This window comes from Oncorhynchus gorbuscha, linkage group LG02 (assembly GCF_021184085.1).
Source record: "Oncorhynchus gorbuscha isolate QuinsamMale2020 ecotype Even-year linkage group LG02, OgorEven_v1.0, whole genome shotgun sequence".
Classification (NCBI taxonomy): Eukaryota; Metazoa; Chordata; class Actinopteri; order Salmoniformes; family Salmonidae; genus Oncorhynchus; species Oncorhynchus gorbuscha.
Genome location: NC_060174.1, coordinates 36,289,432 through 36,301,852, shown reverse-complemented (window position 1 = coordinate 36,301,852; position 12,421 = coordinate 36,289,432). Strand labels below are relative to the sequence as shown.

The 12,421-nt window shown below is 45.6% G+C and overlaps 1 protein-coding gene across 1 annotated transcript; it reads left to right on the top strand.

Annotated features, from left to right (window-relative positions):
- Positions 1-2,772: 2,772 nt before the first annotated feature.
- On the top strand, positions 2,773-12,112 carry LOC124001672 (MOB kinase activator 2). Its single transcript, XM_046308674.1, has 6 exons — positions 2,773-2,913; positions 3,014-3,144; positions 10,060-10,205; positions 10,726-10,822; positions 10,917-11,041; positions 11,310-12,112. Exons 2-6 carry the CDS (start codon positions 3,071-3,073, stop codon positions 11,552-11,554), a joined length of 687 nt encoding a protein of 228 aa, XP_046164630.1. The 5' UTR covers positions 2,773-2,913; positions 3,014-3,070; the 3' UTR covers positions 11,555-12,112.
- Positions 12,113-12,421: the final 309 nt, after the last annotated feature.

The window sequence follows — 12,421 nt, the reverse complement described above, 5'->3', positions numbered from 1 at the left end:
GAGGGAGGAAAGGAGGTAGGGGGTAGAGATGGAGGGAGGGATGGATGGAGGGAGGGAGGGGTGGAGTAGAGGGATGGATGGAGGGAGTAGGGATGGAGAGAGGGAAGGGGTGGAGTAGAGAGGGATGGATGGATGGATGGATGGATGGAGGGAGTAGAGGGGATGGAGGGGAGGGAGTCGAGATGGAGGGAGGGGAGGGAGTCGAGATGGAGGGGTCGATGGAGGGAGGGGGGAGGGAGTCGAGATGGAGGGGTTGGAGTAGAGGGGGATGGAGGGGAGGGAGGGAGGGGTCTGATGGAGGGAGGGGGTGGAGTAAAGATGGAGAGGGGTGGAGTAGAGATGGAGGGAGAGGGGGTGGAGTAGAGGGGAGTGAGGGGGTGGAGTAGAGAGGGAGGAGGGGTGGAGTAGAGAGGGAGTGAGGGGTGGAGTAGAGAGGGAGTGAGGGGTGGAGTAGATATGGAGGGGGTGGAGTGAGGGGTTGGAGTAGAGATGGAGGGAGGGGATGGAGTAGAGATGGAGGGAGGGGTGGAGTAGAGATGGAGGGAGGGGTGGAGTAGAGATGGAGGGAGGGGGATTGGAGTAGAGATGAAGGAGGGAGGGGTGGAGTAGAGATGAGGGCGTGGAGGGAGGGGTTGGAGTAGAGGGAGGGAGGGGTGGAGGGGAGGGAGGGGTTGGAGGAGGGAGGGAGGGGTTGGAGTAGAGGGAGGGAGGGGTGGAGTAGAGATGGAGGGAGTGGAGGGAGGGGGTTGGAGTAGAGATGGTGGGAGTGGGTGGAGTAGAGATGGTGGGAGGGGTGGGGTAGAGATTGAGAGAGATGGTGGGAGGGGTGGAATAGAGATGGAGGGGGTGGAGGGAGGGTTTGGAGTAGAGATGGAGGAAAGGAGGGAGGGGTGGAGTAGAGATTGAGGGGGTGGAGTAGAGAGGGAGGGGTGGAGTAGAGGGAGGGAGTGAGGGGGTGGAGTAGAGATGGAGCGGGGGTGGAGTAGAGATGGAGCGAGGGGTGGAGTAGAGATGGAGGGCGTGGAGGGAGGGGTTGGAGTAGGGGAGGGAGGGGTGGAGTAGAGATGGAGGGGAGGGGGAGGGGTTGGAGTAGAGGGAGGGAGGGAGGGGGGAGTAGAGATGGAGGGAGTGGGTGGAGTAGAGATGGAGGGAGGGGGTTGGAGTAGAGGAGGAGGGAGGGAGGAGGGGTTGGAGTAGAGGGAGGGGTGGAGGGAGATGGAGGGAGGGGATGGAGTAGAGATGGATGGGATGGAGTAGAGATGGGGGGAGAGTGGAGTAGAGATGGAGGGTGTGGAGGGAGGGGTTGGAGTAGAGATGGAGGGGGGGAGTAGAGATGGAGGGAGGGGGGGAGTAGAGATGGAGGGAGGGAGGGGGGTAGAGATGGAGGGAGGGAGGGGGTGGAGTAGAGATGGAGGGAGGGAGGGGTGGAGTAGAGATGGAGGGAGGGAGGGGTGGAGTAGAGATGGATGGGATGGAGTAGAGATGGGGGGAGAGTGGAGTAGAGATGGAGGGTGTGGAGGGAGGGGTTGGAGTAGAGATGGAGGGAGGGGAGGGGTTGGAGTAGAGATGGAGGGAGGGGGAGTAGAGATGGAGGGAGGGAGGGGGGTAGAGATGGAGGGAGGGAGGGGTGGAGTAGAGATGGAGGGAGGGAGGGGGGGGTGGAGTAGAGATGGAGGGGGTGGAGGAGGGTTTGGAGTAGAGGGAGGGAGGGGATGGAGTAGAGATGGGGGAGGGAGGGTTGGAGTAGAGATGGTGGGAGTGGGTGGAGTATAGATTGGGGGGTGGAGTAGAGATGGGGGGAGGGAGGGAGGGGTGGAGTAGAGATGGAGGGAGTGGAGGGGGTTTGGAATGGAGGGAGTGGAGGGCGGGGTTGGAGTAGAGGGAGGGAGGGAGGGAGGGGATGGAGTAGAGATGGATGGGGGTGGAGTAGAGATGGATGGGGGTAGAGTAGAGATGGGGGAGTAGAGAGGGAGGGAGTGGAGTAGAGATGGAGGGAGGGGCTGGAGTAGAGATGGAGGGAGTGGAGTGAGGGGTTGGAGTAGAGATGGAGGGAGGGGGTGGAGTAGAGATGGATGGGGTAGAGTAGAGATGGAGGGGATGGAGTAGAGATGGGGGGTGGAGTAGAGATGGAGCGAGGGGTTGGAGTAGAGATGGAGGGAGTGGAGTGAGGGGGTGGAGTAGAGATGGAGGGAGGGGGTGGAGTAGAGTGGAGTAGAGATGGAGCGAGGGGGTGGAGTAGAGTGGAGTAGAGATGGAGCGAGGGGGTGGAGTAGAGATGGAGGGAGTGGAGGGGGGGTGGAGTAGAGATGGAGGGAGGGAGGGGGTGGAGTAGAGATGGAGGGAGGGAGGGGGTGGAGTAGAGATGGAAGGGGTGGAGAGGAATATAGATGAAGGGGCAGGGAGGGGGTGGATTAAAGATGGAGAGAGAAGGGGGGTGGAGTAGAGATTTTTACATTTTTAAATTGAATCTTTATTTAACTAGGCATGTGAGTTAAGAACAAATTATTATTTACAATGACGGCCTACCGGGGAACAGTGGGTTAACTGCCTTGTTCAGGGTGCAGAATGACAGATTTTTATCTTGTCAGCTCAGGGATTTGATCCAGCAACCTTTCGGTTTCTGGCCCAACGCTCTAACCACTAGGCTACCTAGTGCAGGGAGATGGAGGGAGGGGTGGAGTAGAGATGGAGGGAGGGGTGGAGTAGAGGGGGAGGAGTAGAGAGCTCTTGGCTCAGTAAATATGTTTGTGGAGAAACCTGCCTGTCCACCTCACAGAGGAGGAGTCTAGGGGCGTGGGACACAGACAAAGAACAGACACACACTAACACGAGGAGGGAGAAGAGGACTTTTCTGTACACAGTGGATTTTACACTTGTGGAATATAATTCATATTTGGAACTTTGCTGGGGGAGGTCTGTGTGTTAGTGTGTAGTATAGTGTGCCTACGTTAGTGTGTTTTGTATGAGTGACTGTGAGAGCATGTGTGAGTGTGTTATGTTGTGTGTGTAACAGCCCGGCCCCGGATGGAAAGGGTTGTCGCTGGCTACTCCGAGGTCTTAGCTCGCAGCCATGGGGGGCTGCCAGAGTCACCCCTCTGCTGCGGATACACAAATAGTACCCCAGCCCTCTGACGTCAACAAACTGTAAGTATCTCTCCACTTCCTCTCTCTCAATCTATCCATTCCCCCCCTTCCCTCTCATTGTTCTATGCTAGTTCAGATTAGACTGGGTTTGTGAGTAGGGCTGGCAGTAGGTTGTACAGTTAGTTAGAACTCAAAAGATCTGAACTGAGGTGGAGAGAGAAAATTGGGGATAGAGCGAGAGACGTAGGGACTGGGAAAAAGAGAGACGGCTGCTGGACATGGTAAACTGAGGAATGTTCTCTTTATAAGGACGTGTGTGTGTGTGTGTGTGTGTGTGTGTGTGTGTGTGTGTGTGTGTGTGTGTGTGTGTGTGTGTGTGTGTGTGTGTGTGTGTGTGTGTGTGTGTGTGTGTGTGTGTGTGTGTGTGTGTGTGTGTGTGTGTGTGTGTGTGGCACATATTTGTCTGATAACATCAACGGGGATATAGATTCTTTTTCTGAGGCAAAATGCAGGAATGATGGGATTGTGGTTCAAAAAGTGTTTAAGAAGAGATGGTGTGTGCTTAAAAAATTTCATGTATATAAAGATTGCTTGTGTGGCTTTTTGAACAGAGACAGTTATGCTTGGTTTACTGTTTGCTTCGTCCACAGAGTGCAGTGAAACGTTAACACACACACACACACACACACACACACACACACACACACACACACACACACACACACACACACACACACACACACACACACACACACACACACACACACACACACACACACACACACACACACACACACACACACAGTGAGAGAGCAGGCTCACAGTGGATTCTGTTTACCTATAAACACACCACCTACTTTGTGTGTGTGTGTGTGTGTGTGTGTGTGTGTGTGTGTGTGTGTGTGTGTGTGTGTGTGTGTGTGTGTGTGTGTGTGTGTGTGTGTGTGTGTGTGTGTGTGTGTGTGTGTGTGTGTGTACGTACGTGCGTGTGTGTGTACAGGTGGTTGGTTGAGAGGGTAGTCTAAATAAAGGGGCAATTGTGTAGAGTAGAATAGGGAGGAAGTTTAGTTGACAGTTCCCTCAGCGTGGTAAAACCAGCCTGATCGCTGTGTTCACCAGTATTTTACTATATTGATTCCCAATGTGACCTTCCTTCTGTCTGCACCATCCCCAGATGCTGTTTAAAAGCAATTCTGAAGATTCCTACATACTTTATCCTGACCTTACCCTTTAACCCCAACCTCCCTCTGTCATCGTTCACTTGCTCTCTGTCTCTCTCTTTCTCTTGTGGACAAAGGCCATGCTGTTTTGCCAATAGGACACACACACCAAGGCAACCCCAGCAGGGACTGAAACTCCTCATAGAGAACAGAATGTGTCTGTTATCAGTGTAACAAGGTCACACACACACACACACATTCTCAAATACACACACAGATATCAAGGTTGAAAGTATTTTCGTTGCTTTCACTTCACTGACTGTGTGTTGATATAGTCAGTGGAAAACATTGACAGTGTAGTGTAGTACAGTGGAAAACGTGGACCTGCTTTGCATGAAGTCAAATCCCTCTGGCTCCAGTCCCTGGTTTAGACTCTCTAGGACAGAGACATTGACCAATATCACAATACATGTAATGTGTCTGTGGTTATAATGCATTATAACAAAGTATTACCCCTCTTACTTTATCATCTCCTCAGCCCGCCCCTCCTCATCTCTGATTTGTTAAGCTGAACAGATGCTTCCGTAACGACCAGACACACAGCTCTTTAACCTCATTACACAGGTGCATAATTAAATCGCTTTAGCACCCATGAGCACCGGAGATAACCAAGCGAGCACATTTACACTGAACCAAAATATAAAGGCAGCATGCACCTATTTCAAAGGTTTTACTGAGTTACAGTTCATTTGAGGAAAACAGTCAATTTACATGTATTGATTAGGCCCTAATCTATGCATTTCACATGACTGGGAATACAGATCTGCATCTGTTGGTCACAGATACAGTGCCTTGCGAAAGTATTCGCCCCCCTTGAACTTTGCGACCTTTTGCCACATTTCAGGCTTCAAACATAAAGATATAAACTGTATTTTTTTTGTGAAGAATCAACAACAAGTGGGACACAATCATGAAGTGGAATGACATTTATTTGATATTTCAAACTTTTTTAACAAATCAAAAGCTGAAAAATTGGGCGTGCAAAATTATTCAGCCCCTTTACTTTCAGTGCAGCAAACTCTCTCCAGAAGTTCAGTGAGGATCTCTGAATGATCCAATGTTGACCTAAATGACTAATGATGACAAATACAATCCACCTGTGTGTAATCAAGTCTCCGTATAAATGCACCTGCACTGTGGTAGTCTCAGAGGTCCGTTAAAAGCGCAGAGAGCATCATGAAGAACAAGGAACACACCAGGCATGTCCGAGATACTGTTGTGAAGAAGTCTAAAGCCGGATTTGGATACAAAAAGATTTCCCAAGCTTTAAACATCCCAAGGAGCACTGTGCAAGCAATAATATTGAAATGGGAGGAGTATCAGACCACTGCAAATCTACCAAGACCTGGCCGTCCCTCTAAACTTTCAGCTCATACAAGGAGAAGACTGATCAGAGATGCAGCCAAGAGGCCCATGATCACTCTGGATGAACTGCAGAGATCTACAGCTGAGGTGGGAAACTCTGTCCATAGGACAACAATCAGTCGTATATTGCACAAATCTGGCATTTATGGAAGAGTGGCAAGAAGAAAGCCATTTCTTAAAGATATACATAAAAAGTGTTGTTTAAAGTTTGCCACAAGCCACCTGGGAGACACACCAAACATGTGGAAGAAGGTGCTCTGGTCAGATGAAGCCAAAATTGACATTTTTGGCAACAATGCAAAATGTTATGTTTGGCGTAAAAGCAACACAGCTCATCACCCTGAACACACCATCCCCACTGTCAAACATGGTGGTGGCAGCATCATGGTTTGGGCCTGCTTTTCTTCAGCAGGGACAGGGAAGATGGTTAAAAAGACCTGCAAAAGACCTGAGACTGGGACGGAGATTTGTCTTCCAACAAGACAATGATCCAAAACATAAAGCAAAATCTACAATGGAATGGTTAAAAAATAAACATATCCAGGTGTTAGAATGGCCAAGTCAAAGTCCAGACCTGAATCCAATCGAGAATCTGTGGAAAGAACTGAAAACTGCTGTTCACAAATGCTCTCCATCCAACCTCACTGAGCTCGAGCTGTTTTGCAAGGAGGAATGGGAAAAAAATTCAGTCTCTCGATGTGCAAAACTGATAGAGACATACCCCAAGCAACTTACAGCTGTAATCGCAGCAAAAGGTGGCGCTACAAAGTATTAACTTAAGGGGGCTGAATCATTTTGCACGCCCAATTTTTCTGTTTTTGATTTGTTAAAAAAGTTTGAAATATCCAATAAATGTCGTTCCACTTCATGATTGTGTCCCACTTGTTGTTGATTCTTCACAAAACAATACAGTTTTATATCTTTATGTTTTAAGCCTGACATGTGGCAAAAGGTCGCAAAGTTCAAGGGGGTATGGGTGTGGATCAGAAACCCAGTCAGTATCTGCCTCATGCAGCGCGACACATCTCCTTCGCATAGAGTTGATCAGGCTTGTGGAATGTTGGACTGGATATTGGCAGGAACACACTGTCGTATACGTTGATCAAGAGCATCCTAAACATGCTCAATGGGTGACATGTCTGAACTGGGGCATTTTCAGCTTCCAGGAATTGTGTCCAGATCCTTGCGACATGAGGCACTGTATTATGCTGAAACATGAGGTGATGGCGGCAGATGAATGGCACGACAATGGGCCTCAGGATCTCATCACGGTTTCTCTGTTCATTGAAATTGCTATCGATAAAATACAATTGTGTTCGTTGTCCGTAGCTTATGCCTGTCCATACCATAACACCCCCGCCACCATGGGGCACTGTTCACAATGTTGACATCAGCAGACCGCTCACCTACATAACGCCATGACGTCTGCCATCTGCCCGGTGCAGTTGAAACCGGGATTCATCTGTGAAAGAGCACACTCCTCCAGCATGCCAGTGGCCATCGAAGGTGAGCATTTAACCTAAGCTAGCAGTGTAATTAAAAGTATCATTTAAATCTTTAGTGAAAGTAAAGGAAGTTATTTAAAAACCTTCAAATAAACAATCATTTCCATTCTCTGAAGTCGGTTATGATGCCGAACTGCAATCGGCTCAAAAGCCTGGTGAGGACGACAAGCATGCAAATGAGATTCCCTGAGACGGTTTCTGACAGTTTGTACAGAAATTCTTCGGTTGTGCAAAACAACAGATTCATCAGCTGTCTGGGTGACAGCTCTCAGATGATCCCGAAGTGGGGAAAGTCAGATGTGAAAGTCCTGGGCTGGCGTGGTTACACGTGGTCTGCAGTTGTGAGGCCGGTTGGACATACTGCCAAATTCTCTAAAAGGACGTTGGAGGTGGCTTATGGTAGAGAAATGAACATTAAATTGTCTGCCAACAGTTCTGGTGGACATTCCTGCAGTCAGCATGCCAATTGCACCCTCCCTCAAAACTTGAGACATCTATGGGCATTGTGTTGTGATAAAACTACACATTTTAGAGTGGCCTTGTATTGTCCCCAGCACAAGGTGCATCTGTTTAATCAGTTTCTTGATATGCCACACCTGTCAGGTGGATGGATTATTGTGGAAAAGGAGAAAAGCTCACTAACGGGTGTAAACAAATTTGTGCACAACATTTGAGAGAAATAAGGTTTTTGTGTGTATGGAACCTTTCTGAGATCTTCTATTTCAGCTCAGCGTTTATATTTTTGGTCACTGTAGGTCCTTGGAAGTTGTAACAGAGAACGTTTTTGGTTTCCCACTGGTCTGGTAACGAATCTTCCTGACCGGTAAAACAATGTTTTTTTTTTTACTTTTTAAGAATGGGAGTGAAAATGTTGCTTGTTCTGGGAGTACATTTTTTAGTTTGCTGGGAGGTTCTAAGATTGTTTTATGAACATTCTGAGAATGGAAATGATTGGTTATTTTAACATTTTTAAATTACTTTTAATAACACTGCTAGCTCAGGTTAACTGTTTTGAACACAGATAGGTGGACATTGAAATTAATTTGCTTAGGCATTTCATTGTGGCACGGTGTCAGTGAGATTCACACTTATGATCTTCTATTCTCTATCCTTTGAACTAGTCCACTGCACCACCGGGATGGCGCTAATGTGTTTATTTAACATTTTTATATTCATTCAAAGCTTTCTTTATTCATTTTAGTCTATTCAAACAGACCCCATTTCAAAGTGCGGCCAATACACTCAACAAGATAGAGAATAGACAAAGTTTTGTTGACGCTGAGAACGGAATGTATATATTTTTTAATAATGTTCTATAGAACATTCTTTGAACGTTACTAATGTTTTGTGGGTTTTATGTAACAATAACAAATATAACTATGAGGAAACCTGTAGGAAACGTTATGCTGAAGTACTGAAATTCCCACAGAAGAAAGTTGTTTCTTAATGTTCTCTGAACTATTGGAGAACATTCCCCAATGTCAAACCAGTTGGAGAACGTTCCTTGAACATTACCAAAATTGACAAATCGAACCATCTTTAAACTTTAAGCTTAAAGTAATGAAATAACCACAAAAATAATGATTTTTTTGTCAAATTCTTTAAATGTGCTGAGAATGTTCCCAACCAAGTGATTATCCTGCACCATTCCCAGAACGTTGTGGGAAGGTTGTATGCAAAATAACCATAGGATAACCATGCTCTCACCAAGCTCTAAGAAACATTGTACTACAACATGCATGAATATATACCGAATGTGTATTGCAGTATGTATATATTCACACTCACTGACACACACTGGCTGAGATAGAATATGCCCAAAGTTCTATATGATATATCTCACCTCAAAACCTCCAGTTTACAGTGTGGACTCCCTTGTCCTCCAGAGAGCAGCTGTACTCCTAAATCCTGCAGTTCATTGTTACTCAGATCCAGCTCTATCAGGTGTGAGAGATTTGACCTCAGAGCCGAAGCCAGAGAAGCAAAGCCTTCCGCTGTGACTTTATAACTCTCAGCCTGGAATGGGAGAAAAACATTTCCATCTCAGCTCTACATGAAGGATCAATTTATATTTTCTAACAAATTAGTTTTAATGGCATATTTGAGCGATGTCATTACTTCAGTGTCTTCGGTTTACAGTGTGGATTCCCCAGTTGAGCAGAGAGCAGCTCCAGTCCTGCATCCTGCGGTTTAGTATCACTCAGGTCCAGCTCTCTCCTAGATTAGAGGAGTTTGAGCGGAGAACTGAAGCCAACACATCACAGCATTTCTCTGTGAGATTACACCCTTTCTGCCTGACTAAGGAACAAAGAAGTGACAGAATGGGGTCAAAAATCTATTATTACCAATGAAATGGGAGAGTGCAACCAAATATGAATCATATAAATCAGTATAGCTTGGTCACTCCTAAATATTGTGGATTTTTCTGAAACAGTTAATTGTATTAACAAATGAGTTAATACATACTGTAAGGTAGTGTGTACACTTATTACTTTGAAATGATTAGCAGGGCACCAGTCTAGTTATTGGACCAACTGGTTTTCTAAGAAGACCTGATTTATGAGTTATTTTAGTAATAACTCTATAAGACTACAATTAGAATAATATAGTGGTAAATGTATTAACCTGAAGGTATGAATTAGTTGAGAGTCAATTGGAGTTATTTTCCAGAATAACAAGACAAACACAATTGGTTTTCAGAATGTTATGTGCTACCTGGGAAGAGACTAGGAAGAGACTGCAGCAACAGCTGTGTGTGTGAGCATATAGTAAACCATATAGTCCAGACTGCAAACGATGCAATCTGATGACTGCAGCTGGAGCATTGAAACATGGACACTTAAATACTGACAGACACACTCACACTTTAACTGTTAATTGTTTAGGGGAGATAATAACAATGAGCTGGTGTTGGAGGAGCGTCCCTATCTGCAGCAGCAGTATGTCTCTGAGAGGATCACACACACCGACATAACCGCCCTCACCGCCCTGCCACCCGGACTGGACCAGGCTGAGTGGCTCGCCAGCAACAGTCAGTATATATACACACACACACACACACACAAATTGGGAATTCAGAAATGGGAGCCCTATTTGGGAGTGTTAGGGTTAAACCAGGGTTAAACATAAAGTGAGTTAGGGTTATGCCAAGATTAGAGTTGTGGTTAGGGTTGAACCAGGGTTAAACATAAAGTGAGTTAGGGTTATGCCAAGATTAGAGTTGTGGTTAGGGTTGAACCAGGGTTAAACATAAAGTGAGTTAGGGTTATGCCAAGATTAGAGTTGTGGTTAGGGTTGAACCAGGGTTAAACATAAAGTGAGTTAGGGTTATGCCAAGATTAGAGTTGTGGTTAAGGTTGAACCAGGGTTAAACATAAAGTGAGTTAGGGTTATGCCAAGATTAGAGTTGTGGTTAGGGTTAAACCAGGATGTGGACATGAAGATACGGTTACTTTAGGGTTATGCCAAAAGAGTTAGGGTTCATTTTGTATATCCCTAATCCCAATATTGCATTACTATAACCTAAACTGTTTCTTTCTCCCCCTCTCCAGCGGTAGCCTTCTTTAAGCATATTAACCTGTTCTCCAGTACCCTTTCTGAGTTATGTACTCCTACCACCTGTCCTACAGCCTGCGGACCAAATAACATGTAAGTCACACTCAAACACACACACAGGTACGTACGTTAATATTCACACTCATGCAGACATACCCTTCTGCTCCCTGAATGTGTCTGTGTGTAGTGTGTATACATGGACAGACGATCAGGGGAAGAAGTTGAGGTGTTCCGCTCCTCTCTACTTTGACTATACCATGTCCTACATCCAAGACCTACTGACAGATGAAGACGTCTTCCCCACCAGAGCAGGTACGTATGCACGCACACACGCATACACACACGCACAGTATAGTAAATGAACACAAGGGCTGCAGACATTCACTGCCCTACTGATCATCAACCAATGACTACAACATAACAAACCAACTGATCTATCAGTCAATAAAATACTCAACCCTTCTCCCCTTTCATTCCCACTCCCCCACTACCTTACACATCATCCTCTGCCTCCTCACTATTTCCCTTCCCTGTCTTATCCCCAACACCTCTCTACATCCTATCCATCTCATTTCACCAGGGTCAGTGTTCCCAGCAGGCTTTGTTTTCTTGGTCAAGAAGGTGTTTCTGCTGTTGTTCCGTGTTCTGGCTCATATCTACTGGAGTCACTACAGAGAGGCCCTGGTTCTGGGACTACATCCCCACCTCAACACGTTGTTCATACACCTCACACACTTCAGCCTTCAACACGACCTGCTGGAAGCAGAACACACACAACCTCTACAGGACCTGATCATTGCTCTGGGACAGTACAGCCTCACCTGACACACACACAAATGTAACTTCCCAGATGTACACGCACGCACGCATGTATGTATGTATGTACACATACACACAGCTTCAATGAATTTAGAGAGACAGACTCAGCGACTCTGTTGTATAAACTGTGAGATAACCTTTAAATGCAGTGGGTTAAATCAGGGTCACTTGGTAGTCTTAAGAACATTTACTTTGAAACAAAAGTATACAACTCACACATGGGCTTAAAAAAAAAGAAGACACCTGTACCATGTCAGATATAGAGTTGAAATGTATTACATTTTGAATTTACATCCCAATAGACTTTATATACTGTACATCACATAAGACTGAAATATAACGAAATTGTTTGACATAGATTATCTGCATTTAAAAAAAAAACATGTTTATTAATAATAAAAAAAATATGAATAACATTCTACCAACCAGGCCAGGAAAGGGTTATGTAAGAAGAGGATGTGTATTGCTCTTTATGCTTTTGCATGTGATATGTATAATAGATAATATATGTTATGAAGATGATCTTGTATGTTATTAAACTGAGGTCGTATGATTTTCAACGGTCAAGAATACTGTAGGTCAACTATTATGCTCTCCTTCAAATCAAATTTTATTAGTCACTTGCACCTTACAGTGAAATGCTTACTTATGAACCCCTAACTAACAATGCAGTTTTTTAAATATTTAAAAAATGGAAAAGAATAAGAAATCAAATTAACAAGAAATTAAAGAGCAGCAGTAAAATAACAATAGTGAGACTTAATACAGGAAACTACACACAAGTTATGTTCCAGGTTAATAGAGTAGGTACAATCACAGAAAGCACAGTTTCCCTTAAATGTTGCTGAGAATGTCTTCTTTCAGATGCTCTTT

Excerpts from the sequence above, each read along its gene's own strand:
- LOC124001672 (XM_046308674.1), top strand. The coding sequence starts at position 3,071 with ATGGGGGGCTGCCAGAGTCACCCCTCTGCTGCGGATACACAAATAGTA. Across the intron at positions 10,823-10,916 it reads GCCTGCGGACCAAATAACAT|TGTGTATACATGGACAGACG; the intron begins GTAAGTCACACT and ends GTCTGTGTGTAG. Across the intron at positions 11,042-11,309 it reads CGTCTTCCCCACCAGAGCAG|GGTCAGTGTTCCCAGCAGGC; the intron begins GTACGTATGCAC and ends TCATTTCACCAG.